At 54.9% G+C, this 14,409-nt stretch overlaps 2 protein-coding genes across 2 annotated transcripts; both read left to right on the top strand.

Annotated features, from left to right (window-relative positions):
• Positions 1-197: 197 nt before the first annotated feature.
• MRPS21 (mitochondrial ribosomal protein S21) lies at positions 198-851 on the top strand. Its single transcript, XM_083813201.1, has 2 exons — positions 198-413; positions 571-851. Exons 1-2 carry the CDS (start codon positions 331-333, stop codon positions 749-751), a joined length of 264 nt encoding a protein of 87 aa, XP_083669327.1. The 5' UTR covers positions 198-330; the 3' UTR covers positions 752-851.
• Positions 852-1,454: 603 nt separating this feature from the next.
• On the top strand, positions 1,455-14,058 carry PRPF3 (pre-mRNA processing factor 3). The gene is made up of 16 exons (XM_083813190.1): positions 1,455-1,603; positions 3,474-3,651; positions 3,914-4,044; positions 7,165-7,311; positions 7,817-7,900; positions 7,982-8,202; positions 8,580-8,886; positions 9,589-9,755; positions 9,916-9,998; positions 10,634-10,777; positions 10,921-11,020; positions 11,532-11,645; positions 12,225-12,343; positions 12,879-12,962; positions 13,366-13,427; positions 13,782-14,058. Exons 2-16 carry the CDS (start codon positions 3,507-3,509, stop codon positions 13,926-13,928), a joined length of 2,055 nt encoding a protein of 684 aa, XP_083669316.1. The 5' UTR covers positions 1,455-1,603; positions 3,474-3,506; the 3' UTR covers positions 13,929-14,058.
• Positions 14,059-14,409: the final 351 nt, after the last annotated feature.

Here is a 14,409-nt window from a genome sequence, read left to right as displayed (position 1 = left end):
CCAGCCCCGCCGCCCCCCTCCCAGCTCCCCCCCGCCCCCCCCAGACCCCCCCCGCCTTGGCCCGCTGGCGGGGGCGTGGCTCCAGCAGGCCCCGCCCACCTCCCCTCCCTCCAAGCCGCGGGGGGCTGGCCACGCCCCTCCCCCGTAAGCCACGCCCCTTTCCTCAAGCCACGCCCTCGGAAAAAGAGACCGGGGCCACTTCCGCTTCCGGGGCGCGCGGCGGGGCAGGGGCCTGGACGGGGAGCCCGGGGCGGAGGCAGCCGGGGGAGCCCCGAGCGTCCGGGGGGGACTCGGTCCGGTCCCGGCGCCCCGCAGCGGAGCCGCCGGGCCATGGCGAACCACCTGCGCTTCGTGGGCCGCACCGTCATGGTGCGCAACGGCGACGTGGACGCGGCCTACGGGGCCCTCAGCAGGTGGGGGGGGGGCAAATAAACCGCCCCGGGGACCCCTCCAGTCCCCGCGGGCGGCCTGCGGCAGGGCCCCGCCGCCCTCCCGGGGCAGGATTTCCTCCCCCGGAGCCGCGGAGGCCGCTTTTTAACCCGCTTCCCGCGGCTCTCGGCCCGCCCGCAGGATCCTGGCGCACGACGGCGTGCTGGAGGCGGTGAAGCAGGGGCGCTACTACGAGAAGCCGTGCCGCAAGAGGCAGCGGCTGGCCTACGAGGCGTGCCGGCGCGTCTACAACACCGAGATGGCTCGCAAGATCGCCTTCGTCGCCCGCAAGAGCCGCCCGGACCCCTGGCAGGGCTGCTAGCCGGGGGCTACGGCTGGCCGGCCGCCTGGCTGTCCAGCGGTCTGTCCGCCCGGCTGCCGATAAACCGCTGCTCTTTCCAATAAACCACTGCTCTTTCTAATAAGCCGCTCCTCTCTCCAGCTCGGCTGCCCGCCTGTGGGGGCTGCGGATGGGGGGTTTTGAGGAGGGAAGACTGGGCCGTGCGGCCGCTCCTCCCCCTCTGGGATCGGGGGGAGGCCCCTGGGGATTGGGGGAACGCCCAGAGGGTCCGGGTCAGCTGGAGATGGGGGGTAAGAGTGGGGAAGCGCGTTCCTGCTGCCTCTTCTCACCCCCACGGGACAGGGAGGAGGCAGCCCGGGGGTCGGTGGAGCTCCCTGGGGTCGGGGACAGCCCCCTGGGGGTGGGGTGAGCCTGCCGGGGGGTTTGGGGCAGCCCCCCAGGAATTTGGGGGGAGCCACCAGGGGCTTTGGGCGGGAGCCTGAGCTTGGGGGGAGGCCCCCGAGGGGTTGGGGAGTCCCCCGCGGGGCTTGGGGGAGCCGCCAGGGGGTCGGGGGGAGCCGCCAGGGTTTTGGGGCAGCCCCCAGGGGGCCGGGAGGTCCCCGACGGCGGGGGGGAGACCAGCGTCACGTGGGAAGGGCCCCGCGTCACGTGAGAGGGGCCCGGCGTCGCGCCCTCCCCTCACCCCCTCCACGTGATCCCGGCGGCCTCGGCCACGCCCCCCTCCCCCCCGCCACCTTCTCGGCACCCTTCGCGCGGGCGGGCGCGCATGCGCGCTGCGGCCTCGGCGGCCGTTTCCGCTTCCGGCCCCGCCGTGCAGACGCCGTCAGGGCCGCCGCCGCCGCTCGGGGCCTGCCGGGGCCGTGCCCCGCCGCGGTGAGGGGGCCGCGGGGCGCAGGGAGGAGCCCGGGGGGCGCCGAGAGGAGGCCGGGGGGCGGCGGGAACCGGGCGGAGCGGGCGGGGAGGGAGCGGGACCGTTAGGCCCTGAGGGGCTGCGACGGGCCGGGGAGCGGCGGCGGGCGGGCGGCGCTGACGGGGCGGCTGCGGGCGGGAGGTGCGCGGGGAGGGAGGGCGGCGGGCAGCCGGAGGTGAAACACGTTTATATGTGAGCGATAAGGGGGCACCCCTACGTAAATACCCACGTATGTGTACGTTTGGGGGGCAGCCGTATGTAAATAGCCCCATATATGGGCGTTTAGGGGGCACCCACATATAAATACCCACGTATATGGGCATTTAGGGGGCACCCGAGTGTAAATACCCACTTATGTGTACGTTTAGGGGGCACCCAAACATAAATACATGTGTATATATACATTTAGGGGGCACCCCTACGTAAATACCCACATATATAGACATTTAGGGGGCACCCCTACATAAATACCCACATATATAGACATTTAGGGGGCACCCATGCGTAAATACCCACATATATGGGCATTTAGGGAGCACCAATATATAAATACTCACGTATGTGGGCGTTTAGGGGGCACCTGTCTGTAAATACCCACGTATGTGTATGTTTAGGGGACACCTATACATAAATACGTGTGTATATATATATTTAGAGGGCACCCGTATATAAATACCCACATATATCAGTGTTTAAGGGGCACCCCTATGTAAATACCTGCATATATGGCCGTTTAGGGGGCACCTATACACAGATACATGTGTTTATATACATTAAAGGGGCATCCCTACGTGAATACACGTGTGTATATACATTCAGAGGGCATCCCTACATAAATACCCACACATACGGGCATTTAGGGGGCACCGACACATAAATACACGTGTATATATATGTGTTTAGGGTGCATCCATACATAAATACAGGCATATATGAACATTTAGGGGGCACCCATCCATAAATACGTATATATGTGTACGTTTAGGGGGCCCCCACGTGTAAATACCCACATGTATGTACATTTAGGGGGCACCCACAAGTAAATGCACAAACGCCTGGAGCATTCCCTGCTTCAAAGGCTGGACTTCGAGACCAAACCTTGCGGCGGCGTTCCTTTGGGCTGCGCTTGGTGTTATTTTGAGTCTGTCCCCGTGAAAGCCGCTGTGGGCAGCATGCAGCTGCGAAAGTTTTTCAGTCTTCTCGGGGAGCTCTGAGCTCCCCGGGGAAAGCCTGGCCCCCTCGCCGCTGTCTCAGCCCCGGGGGTTTACTTTTTCCTGCCTGTTTTTTCCCGGCCTCTCCGGTGAGGAGCGCTTTGGTAGCGCTGACGCCCAGGATTTTAATTCTCCCTTGAAACGACGGCCGCGTTTCCAGCTTTGTCTGCTTTCCGTTCAGACGGAGCCACAGCGGCACCGAGGCTCGGCGAGCCTGTGCTTTTGGGAGAGGGATGCCGAGGTCAAACACGTTCCCTTAAGAAGATTTTCTTTCGGTTCCAGATAAAGGAGACTTGGGTTCCAAATCAGATTAGTGCCCGGCCGCGTAATTAAACGTTATTGCTTTGGCGTAGCGAACGTTAGCGAGGCGAGAGCGGTTAATGGAGATTGCTGGATTGGCATCTGGGGGACCGCTGCGCCAGGCACGAGCGACAGAAACCAAGGGCTCGTGTAATTTCAGCTCGTGGCTTAAAAATAAGGGAGCAAAAGTGATCTCCAGGAGCTTTCGCCAGCCCTCAGCAGCCGTCAGCTTTCTCTTTCACGAGAAAAGGCACCGAACTAAGGGTAAAGTGATCCTTTTTTTATTATTAATCTGTGGTTTTCTTGCCTGCCTTCTCCGCAGGTGCGAGCGGAGTAACCTGGGCCGCCAGCCGCGATGTCGCTCTCCAAAAGGGAGCTGGACGAGCTGAAGCCATGGATCGAGAAGACGGTGAAGCGAGTGCTGGGCTTCTCCGAGCCCACCGTGGTTACTGCAGCGCTCAACTGCGTGGGGAAGGGCATGGACAAAAAGAAAGCGGCCGGTACGTCCCCCACGCTCCCGCCCCGACCCCGCAGCTGCCGGTAGGAGCGCTCGGGCCCCCTGGCAGACCGAGAACAGAGCAGAAGCCTGCACCTGCACCTCCCAGAGGCCTCCGGAGCCCGGGGTGCTGCGCTGGTTGGGTCGAAGCCCCCTTTAACTGGGAGTTTTATGGCTTTGCAGATGTCTCTGTGAGCTCTCCGCTCTCCCGCTCATCCCCGCTCAGGGAATTCTGCCGTTCACGCAACTCCTCTTTTTTTCCCCAGACCACCTCAAGCCTTTTCTCGACGACTCCACCCTGAGGTTTGTGGACAAGCTCTTTGAAGCGGTGGAAGAAGGCCGAAGCTCCAGGCACTCCAAATCCAACAGCGACCGGAATCGGAAGCGAGAGCTGAAGGTGAGCCGAGGCCTGGTTACCGATTGTTGCTTTTTCTGTTGTTCGGCGGCCGTGGAGGCAGCGCTGGTACTCTGCCACACTTTCCTCTTCCAGAGAGGTACATCTTACACCGCTCAAAGTTCAAGAGAAAAGCCCCTTCCCCGTGACGAAGTGTGTGAGCCTTTACCTTTCAGTTCTCTTTACCTCCCGGCGAGGGAGCGCAGCGCTCTCCTTGGTGGTGTCCGGGGTGGGAAGCCTCAGCTTTTGGTTTCTTTAACAACCCCCGCTAGGCTCGTGCAACAAAGGGACTTAAATAACAGGGCTGCATCTCTCTCTTTCCTTTCGTGCTCGATGCTGGCACGTGTGGCAGCACTGAGTCTTCGCTGCCCTGCGAGCTGGCGGCCTGGGGCAGGGCGTCCCACCTCCAAATAACTTCCCTCTTGCTCTTCCTCACTCGAACGTGCTGCGTTTCGGTCTGTCGGCTCGTGCTGCCTGGCCCTGAGCGAGCAGGTCTTCCCATGGTGGGTTTTCCTTCTCTTCTTTCCACCTGGAATCCGCAGAGGGTGATTTTTGGCAGCCTTTCCCCAGCCGCAGCACAAGGCGGATTACAGTAGGGATTTCCTAGCCCGGCGGCGTTTCTCCCATCTAACGCTTGCCTGGGATGGTGGAAGTCTCATGCATCCAAACCTGTTTTCGCCTCCTGCGTTCTCTTGAAGACTTCACTCGCCACCTTCTGGAAATGCATTTTTTTTCATCACTCGCATGCTGGGTTTAAAAGCGGCTGTTCCCTGCTCACAACGTAAGTTTCCTTTCGCTTTTTCCAAGGTTCCTATTTTACGGCGAGCTTGTGTTTCCCTGTAACCGTTCAGTCAGCACCTAACCTCGGTTATCCGGAACGATCCTTCGCAGATTTGGAGCCTTCGCTCCCTGTTTTCTTGGAGAAACTTGCTTCTTCTCCCACCCTCTGGCGGAGGTTTTGACGCCAGCCAGAGAAGGGCCTCCTCCGGGCTCCAGATGCCTTCGCCAGTTAAGGAGGAGTATTTAAACAGGTCCCGTCCTGCCCGTTTCACCGCAGCCCGAGGAGCAGCAGGGTTTTAAAACCCAGCCTAGTTTACTGCTCTGGATTTGGGTGTCCCAGCGAACGACGGAGCTTTGGAGCTTGAAGGACTTGAGGCTTTTGCAGCAGTCTCAGTCGGAACAAGGGTGCCAGCAAGCATCTTTCGAGTATTTCTGTGCTGTGGTTCCTCTTGAATTTGGGTCTTAGCCCGGCACACATGCACGGTAGCTGCCACGGGGTTATTAGAAAGCGAGATTTTGGCCAGGATGTTCTCTCCGAGCTGTGCCCTTCAACACCCTTCCTTTTGCCCTCTTGGGGAGATGGCGGAGAGACGGGAACATCGCGAATCGCGGCGCTGCTCGGCGCTTCGTGGTCACGGGCCGCAGTTTTGTGGGGAGACTTTCACAGTCCTGTGGCGCTGCTGGCTTGCGTGGATCCCCCGTTTCTTCAGAGCCTGAATTCAGGCCCACCTGGCTTCCAGCTGTCTCCTCCTCTCGTCTCTCATTTTCCTCGTGGCACTGGCCGGCGCGCCGTAGCGGCCTGGCGGCGCATCTCACGCTGGCAAACCGCAGCAGGGATGGGGCTGGGTGCGGGGAAGGCGCCGCTTCTCCGGGGAAACGTCTGCTCGGGCGTCTCACGTGGGTGGTGGTGCTCTCGGCGTCCAAGCTGACCCGAAAGCAGGTCCGGCGAGCAGCGTAGCAGCCCCGTCCTCATCTCTTGGCTGCCGGAACGGAGCCAGGCACCCGCCCTGCCTCCTCGTCGGCCTCTGCCCCTGGAATTGCCTTTCTTGGAGGCCCTTCGTCGGGATCCAGAGCTGGCCTCGCGCCGCCGCGAAGCGAGGTGGCGTAGTGAGGGGGTCAGGTCGTGGGCGTGTGTGGAATGACTGCACCCCGCCGCCGCTGCGGGTTTTAGGGTTGAATTCATACTCGTACGCTTAGGTGTGTAGCATCGAGCAGCGGATTAATTTGGAGTGCTGCTTGTCGTGTTAGCTGGCTCCAGTGTTCTCTCTGGTCTTCCTTCTCTCTCCTTGGTTAATTCTTGTGGGGTAGGTCATTGCTCGGGAAGTTTCAGGAACTAAAACGTAATGGTTTACACACTTTATACTATGGGCAAGTCCTTTCTCTTGAACTTGTAGGTTTTCCAAGAAGTACCTGTGTCTGGATGAGGATGTGTCCCTGTAGAATATGAGCCATTATAGTGAAGAAGGGATTTCAACTAACGCTTACAACCGGTGTGTATATTTTCATTTCAAATAACACCCTCACACGCTCCAGTAACACGGTTGCATGGACAAATCCGGCTTACCGTACGCAAAACCGGCACTGACAAAAGGAAATCCGTGGCCGCAAGCACACGAAGGGTGCTCGAAGGGCACCCTTCCCCAGTTCCCCCAGCACAGAGCTCTGCGGAACATGCGCTTTTCCCTTTGTTCCGTGCCACGGCCGCTTCACGCGAGTCCGTCTGTGTGGTCATTGCTCCCCTCGCTCTCCGAGAAGAGGGAGAAGAGGGGCTCGGTTTGAGCGCAGCGTCTCTGGCTCCAGGCTGGAGTCTCGTGGGTTAGAAGCGTGAGGAAACGCTGCGGGCATCCCGCCCTGCCCTAGGACTGCGTTCTCCCTTTGGTGACAGCGTGGCGGGACAGCAGCCTCCCGTAGCGACCCCTGTGAAGTTGGCTGAAGACACAGACACCGTTTCGGCCCGCTCAGGGTAGCTCGCGTGCAGGCTTCTTCCGTCTCTCTGGGGAGCTGAGCGAGACCTCAGATCCCAGTGCCAAAAATCCCTTCGGCACCTGAGAGAGCGGCGGCGCCTCTTACACGGGGCTATCCCCGTGTGGCCTCCTGTGCTTTAAGCCGCCGGGTGGATCGTCGGCGATGCTTCTCTGGTGGGGAGCCAGGGCACAGGCTTCGCGTGGGACTCACAGTTAGGTCAGGCCGCGAGTGCCGCCCTGGAAACGCTCGACCACGACGCGGTGCTGACCTTTCGGTGCTGGATTTCCTTCTCACGGTGCTTTCTCGTCCTAAAACTGGCCCTGGGGGGAGTTCGTAGCTTTTAACCAGTCTGCTCTTTCTCTCCTTTTGCTGCTTTAGGATGTGTTTGGCGATGACTCTGAGGTATCCAAGGAATCTTCTGGCGTCAAGAAGCGGCGCATCCCGCGGTTTGAGGAGGTTGAGGATGAGCCTGAGGTTATTCCAGGCCCGCCGTCGGAGAGCCCTGGGATGCTGACCAAGCTACAGGTCAGTCCAACTGCGCTGAGTGACGCCAGCTCTGCCCCCAGAGCCAGCGCTGCCCATCTCGGAGATCTCGAATCCTGCTACAATTTAATGTTTTCTTTGTTATCTTGGTTGGTATCACAAGCTGAGGAAGCAAACGGCGAGTTGCTTTTGCCTGTCCTTTGGTTGCTGCAGTTGCTGCCTGTGCTCTCTTCGCAGAGCTCACCGCCACTTGTGCACGGGGCTAATGATAACGCAAAGTCTTCGAGTGGGGAAAGTTTGGATGTTCTCTTTGCACAAGCTGGAGTGAATGGGAAGGGGAAAGGGTCTTTGTAGGCAGCGCCGGCACTGTAAGGTTCCTTTTCTAGAGCTGGAGGCCATCAGTTAAAGCAGTTTGATAGAGCTCTGTGCTCACCAAGCTGGTCTGCACGCATTTGCAACCGTCAGCGGGTGTAAAAAGGTGCTGGAGACCCCTTCTCTCCTTCCGATGGAGCGAAGAAAAACTCACCGTCCGGTTTTCTTTCCACAGATCAAGCAGATGATGGAGGCAGCCACTCGACAGATCGAAGAGAGGAAAAAGCAGCTCAGTTTCATCAGTCCTCCGACGCCACAGGTACCTACTGGAAGTAACGCGTTGGCGTGACCTGGATGTGCCAGCCCAGCTCTGTAACAAAATTTATTTCTCTGTCAACAGCCAAAAATTTCTTCTTCATCCCAGTCGGAACGTCTCCCCATCGGCAACACGATCCAGCCCTCCCAGGCCGCGACGTTCATGAACGACGCCATCGAGAAGGCGAGGAAAGCCGCCGAGCTGCAGGCCCGAATTCAGGCCCAGCTGGCTTTGAAACCGGGGCTCATCGGCAACGCCAACATGGTGGGGCTGGCCAACCTGCACGCCATGGGGATCGCGCCTCCGTGAGTAGCCGCTGTTCTTCCGAGCTCCGTAATCCTGACGGTCGTAGGACCGGACTGCCGGTGGAGGGTCTGCCCCAAGGTTTCTTCAGTGCTCCGTCGGTTCCCAGCAGTGCTTTAATGGTTGCTGAAGGAACAAATCTGTTAGAGAGGTGAAACGGAGGTTGCTCCGTCGCAGGGCAACGCTCTCCCAAGTTCTGCGCACCAGATTTGAGTCCTTTCTGGCCGTATAGATGAGTCTTAACGGTAGAAAGAAGCCTTTCACAAAACTTTCACAAAGTATAGGCTGGTCTGGTGCTTGCTGTGGAAACGTGGCTCTCGCTTCCTTCGAATTACTGCTGTAGTCACGTTTTAATGTGGTGTCTCTGTCTCGCCACCAGGAAAGTGGAATTAAAGGATCAGACAAAGCCTACGCCACTGATCTTGGATGAGCAAGGCCGAACTGTTGATGCAACTGGTAAAGAGATTGAATTGACTCACCGCATGCCAACCCTAAAAGCAAACATCAGAGCTGTGAAGAGAGAGCAGTTCAAACAGCAGCTTAAAGAAAAGCCCTCGGAAGACATGGAGTCGAACACTTACTTTGACCCCCGGGTCTCCATAACCCCAGCCCAGCGTCAGAAACGCACCTTTAAGTTCCATGAAAAAGGCAAATTTGAGAAAATTGCCCAGAGGTTGCGAACGAAGGTATTTGAGGTCTTGCCATGCTAACTGACAGCACAGAAACGAGGGTTTGGTTTAGGAGGGGTGTTGACTCTCCTCTCCTGGGTTGCGAAAGGGAGCTCTGTTCACTTGAGTAAGAAGCTTTTGAGTAAAATCACCTGCAGCTTTTCTGTCAGCGTCATTCCTGTTGAAAAGGTAGACATCCAAATAAGAACATGCTTAAAAAGCATTTTCAGATATCTCTCCTCACTTGGTGAAAGACAAAAATCTGGTGTTTTATTGAGTTTGTTTTTGACAAAAGACTGAAAATTTCCAAAGAGAATAGGTCGTTTTCTGGCCAAGTCTTCTTTCTACAGAAGTGGTCACCGTAGAGGTGCAGATTTTAAAGGATCTTGGTAAACTGCCCGAGTTCCTGGGGAGAACGGGGAGAAGAGCTCAATTAGACAGAAAAGCCCAGGGGTGTGCATCACAGGGATGATGATGTGCAACCCAGGGAGATGTTATTTTGGGATCGTTCCATGCTCCTATTAGGCTTGGTAATAAGCCCAGTTTTTTGGCAAGTTTGTGAGCAGAAGCACTCCATCGTCATCTTTTGTGTGGTTTCTTCTGTGGTTTACTTCAGCTTGTGTGCACCTGCTCTTTTATTATTATTTTTTTTAAGCATACCGTGCTTAGAAATGAACGCTGAATGACCTTTGTGTGCCACTTTCCTCTCCTTGTTCTCAGGCTCAACTAGAAAAGCTGCAGGCAGAGATATCTCAGGCTGCCCGAAAGACAGGGATACACACTTCTACCAAGTTGGCTCTTATTACCCCTAAAAAGGAGCTGAAGGAGGGCGAGATCCCAGAGATAGAGTGGTGGGACTCGTACATCATCCCGAACGGCCTTGACTTGTAAGTAATTGACGTGCCAGGCTTTGTTCTGCTGCAGGAGGAAACTCGGGGGAGGTCTGGGGGGGTAACGTGGCGGTCTCTTGAGCACTTGGGCACGTCAGGCTGGACGAATCTGCTTGAGCTACCGAATTCCAACGACGCCCAACTCTCTCCTCTCTAGAAAAGGCGGAACGTCTTCAAAGAGAGATGAGTACTTCGGAATCACAAACCTCGTGGAGCACCCAGCGCAGCTCAACCCACCAGGTACTGCCCTGTAGCAGCCTCTCAGATTTAGCCCGTTCTGGTCAATTTTGCTGTTAAGCTGGATGCAAAAACCTTCAGAAAGTTAATGTTAGGTGGGGTGAACTGGCATGCAAGCTCTCAGTTGTAATACTGCTGACCCGCGGGTCTCTTATCCCTGTAAGGAAAGAAGTCATGTGAAGATAAATCTGAAAATTCTGTAAAAGTAGTCAAAATTGAGAGGGGAAAGTCTCTGTCTCGTTTTTTGGAAAGTTGTTATAAAACCTGTAGTGGTTACCAGTAGCTCGCGTACCTTTTGGTAGCCTTACCCTTGATAGCTGAGTAGTGGTGCAGCTGCAAGATCTGCAAGATTTTCATCTCTGGCAGGTCAGTTTTTGACATCCTTGCCCTGAGGAAGGGACATAAAACAACCACAGAGCATTTTCTTCTTCAGTATAAATGTGTGAATAGCAAAACTGTTTTCCTAGCTCGGTAGTCGGTGCAAACAACCTGCGCAATGCTACAGGCTGGTTTGTCCATGAAGTGTGGATATAACAGAGCACGATACGAGTGTATCCCCCAGTAAGGGATGCAGGTGATGTTTCTTGTTGCTCCTTCAAAGCAGATTCATGTTTATGTTACCTTGTTTCTCTTCCCAGTGGACAGTGACACGCCGGTGACCCTGGGCGTTTATTTAACTAAGAAAGAGCAGAAGAAGTTACGGCGACAGACTCGGAGAGAAGCCCAGAAGGAGCTACAAGAGAAGGTCAGGCTGGGCCTGATGCCACCACCAGAGCCCAAAGGTAAGGCTGCAGCAGGCAGGCCGCGTGCCAAGAGCCGGGCTACCGCAGGCCCTTAGCTCTTAAACCAGCAGCCTGGGCCAAGCACAAACGGCAGACTGGTCTGATGGGAACCTCTCACAGCTCCTCTCTCCTTTTCCTCGCAGTAAGAATTTCAAACTTGATGCGAGTGCTGGGGACGGAAGCTGTTCAGGACCCAACAAAAGTTGAAGCTCATGTCAGAGCGCAGATGGCAAAGAGACAGAAGTAGGTGGCACGTTGTACATTTTTTGTTTGTCCCTTTTAGGTGGAATTAGTGGTGGTGCAGCATTCATTCCTAGAGAATGAAATCCCTGAACAAAGAGCGGTGGGATTATGTGTGTGTGTTGCTCTTGCAGCCTGTTTCAGCTGTTCTGAAAGAGCTCCCCAAAGCCCTGCGCAGGGAGAATGGTCTGAGTGATCAATTCTTGGCACTAAAGAGTGACTTTGTGCCCTGTATTAAATGAGTTTCCTATCGTGATGATGATTGGCATCCCAGTTGTTGCTAATGAATGTGTTTAGGGAAGTGACCGGGGGAGAATTGGACTGGTGACTGGATTAAAAAAGCCTGTGTCCTTTTAATTCAGGCAGGTTAAGGCAGAATCTGAGTGGAAGTTGAAGCTGTTTTGGGATCCGTGGAACACATTCTTTGTTTAGGAATTGAAGGGTCCGTTTTGATGCTGTAACAGGTATGTTGTAGGCTGCGTTCCTGCTTATCGCTGTGTCTCTTTGCACCCAGAGCTCACGAAGAAGCAAACGCTGCAAGAAAACTAACAGCAGAACAACGGAAAGCGAAGAAGATTAAAAAGCTCAAAGAGGATGTCTCACAGGGAGTTCACATAGCTGTGTACAGGTGAGTGCCGGGCTGCGTGCTCTTGATAGATGTTTGCGCACGTCTCTGTTTTGTAAATAAAGCTGAGAAATGCCCTATAGAAACGTGCTACTGGAGAGGAGCATCCGTGTTGGAAATCAGCAGATTTCCATTGAGCATTAAAGAATCTCAGTCTGTAACAGTTGGATGCTCTCCATTCACGCTGTCCCAAATAAATGTCAGCTAACCCTGTCCTTTATTCGTCCTGTTACAGCCGAGTAGTAAAAATGCATGTCAGGTTTGGAGAACTTCAGCTGGGATTGAAGTTTCTGATGAGGAGACTGATTTACTGCGATATCAGAGCTAACTTGATCCGTTGCTGTTCAGAAATGTTAGGAAATTTTAGGTCTAAATGAAGCTTGAATAGGAAAGGACAGACGCAGCCTCTGTGAGCAGTCTGATTACAAGCATAAATGATTTGGAAGTGGAAGTAAAGCCCTACATCTCCGAGGAGCTGGAGGCAGGAAACATTGGACCCAGCTGAGGAAGAGTAGGGAGTGCTTGGACTGATGGTAATAGCTCTGTTTTTCCACAACCTGTTGTTCTTTATCCCCTTTTCAGGGTCCGAAACTTGAGCAATCCAGCAAAAAAATTCAAAATTGAGGCGAACGCTGGCCAGCTGTACTTAACAGGCGTGGTGGTTCTACACAAAGATGTCAACGTGGTCGTAGTAGAAGGAGGTGAGGGCTTGGGAGGCAGGCTTTTGGTCGCAGCGTGATGTTCAAAAGCTTGCCTCTAGCGCCAATTACACCTGCATGTGAAAATAGCTGACTGAGGGTTATGGAAAAACGAGGAAGTAAGGAGGCACTTTGAAACTCCCTTAATTACTGTTATAATGGGGTTAGCACTGACTGCAGAGAGCGCTGTAATCCAGTTAGAAAATCCAGTACGTTCAATACATTCGATTCTGAAGGAAAAATGCACCTTAGATTTAGATCCTTGCATCTGCTCAGAGCAAGGAGGGCCCCGGCTCAAAGCCTGGTGCGTTTTCTCACGGTTTGCGCAGTTCTAAGCGTTTTTGCAAGGTGTTGAAGAGCCTGTTTGGTAGCAGGAGATCCTGAGACGGCCAAGAGCTAAGTGCTGTGCCCAACGGCCTTGAGAAGGCCAGTGGGCACTGCTGTGTTTGTGGGGGCCGTTGGTTTCTGCTGCTTTTTAGAATCTCCTAAAAACTGAAGGTTAAGGAACGGTGTGAATGTGATTCTGGCTTTTCCCCAGGCCCGAAAGCACAGAAGAAATTCAAACGTCTTATGCTTCATCGAATAAAATGGGATGAGCAAACTTCAAACACAAAGGGAGAGGGTACGTGTAAAGGTCTGTGGGGAAGGGGGTGGTAGGAGATCATCGGGAGGAAAAGCTTTTCTGGACTTTTGCTAAGGAGACCAGTTTTAACTGAAATGCAGCACTCTGTAACGAACACACCAGTGCTGGAGGGGGAAAAAAATGTCAGGGTGTGCATTTGTGGAGAATATCTTGCAATGCCCGAGTGTTCCTGGTGTGTTGTATAGAAGCTGGGGGGAGCGGATGGTCACTGGGAGCAGGCCTGGGGTACCAGGTAACCATCAGAGTTTTGGGGTTTGACGAGGCAGACGCTCAAGATGGCAGCTGTAAATGCCACCGTGCAGCAGAGGGGGTGGAAGGGGCCAGTGAAGCAGCAGCGCGGGGGGTCTGCAGGACTAGAATTTGCTTTTTTGTCTTTTTCCAGATGACGATGAGTCCGATGAGGAGTCTGTTAAGAAAACAAACAAATGCTCTCTGGTTTGGGAGGTGAGTAGCAGCTCTGTTCTAATCTGATTTCTTGGGGATTTGAGCGGGGCGGAAGCTAACTCTGTCTAACGGAGCAGCTGAGGTTGAAACAATCAAATCGTTCTGCAGCTTTGTACCAAATGACAATCTACAGAAGTAAACAAAAACATCTACAGGCTCTTTCTGTATGCATTTCTTGAACTGTAGTAGAATTATGAGCATCTCCCCTGCAGCGTAACCTGTGCTCGTGCAACAAGCTTATCACTTGTTAACCTGGGAGAACATTTATTCCCAGGTTCCCCGAGGGGTTCGGAGCGTTATTTCAGTTACTTTCCCCCAAAGACGTATTGAGAAGTGTCCCGTTTCTCCTTCCAGGGCACAGCAAAGGATCGCAGCTTTGGCGAAATGAAATTTAAGCAGTGCCCCACTGAAAACATGGCACGGGAGCACTTTAAAAAACACGGCGCAGAGCACTACTGGGACCTGGCTCTGAGCGAGTCCGTGCTGGAATCCACAGACTGAGGGTGCTGCTGCCCCCGGCACCCCTCTTTGTTTGAGAACAATACCTCGTGGGAACTTGGACAAACCCCTTCCTCCCCTCCGGTCTCCGCAGTACAGCGCATACGATTAAAGAAATATTTTTTAAAACAAATCAGTTACACGTTTCCTGGATAAATTCAGCTCTTGGAGATTGCAGTGCAAACCTGCCGGGTGGTGACACCCAGCAGCCACACCGGCTGCGCTTTAGTGTCTCTTACCTTCTCTGGAAAGAATCGTTTGGGGGTTAGAGGGGAGAAACAGTTTTCAAAGATGTCTTTAGTCCTTAGGGAGTGAGCCCGCGGTCTCAGAGTGAGGTACGAGTGCCTCTGCACGGGGCTGGGAGGTGCGAGGGCACCGGGCAGGGTACGTGGTGCCACGGGGAGGCGTTTCCCCGCGGGGCAGAGGGGTGAGCACGGCACAGCCCGCGGGCTGAGGGCGCAGGGGAAGGAGCACTTGGCGTTTG

The sequence above is a fragment of the Anser anser genome (genome assembly GCF_964211835.1).
Source record: "Anser anser genome assembly, chromosome: 28".
Taxonomy (NCBI): domain Eukaryota; kingdom Metazoa; phylum Chordata; class Aves; order Anseriformes; family Anatidae; genus Anser; species Anser anser.
The sequence above is the reverse complement of the archived record's forward strand: the minus strand, read 5'-3'. Positions and strand labels throughout refer to the sequence as shown.

Coding starts and splice junctions, on each gene's coding strand:
- MRPS21 (XM_083813201.1), top strand. CDS start 331: ATGGCGAACCACCTGCGCTTCGTGGGCCGCACCGTCATGGTGCGCAAC. Junction 414..570: donor GCCTACGGGGCCCTCAGCAG/GTGGGGGGGGGG, acceptor GCCCGCCCGCAG/GATCCTGGCGCACGACGGCG.
- PRPF3 (XM_083813190.1), top strand. CDS start 3,507: ATGTCGCTCTCCAAAAGGGAGCTGGACGAGCTGAAGCCATGGATCGAG. Junction 12,963..13,365: donor TTCAAACACAAAGGGAGAGG/GTACGTGTAAAG, acceptor GTCTTTTTCCAG/ATGACGATGAGTCCGATGAG. Junction 13,428..13,781: donor AATGCTCTCTGGTTTGGGAG/GTGAGTAGCAGC, acceptor TTCTCCTTCCAG/GGCACAGCAAAGGATCGCAG.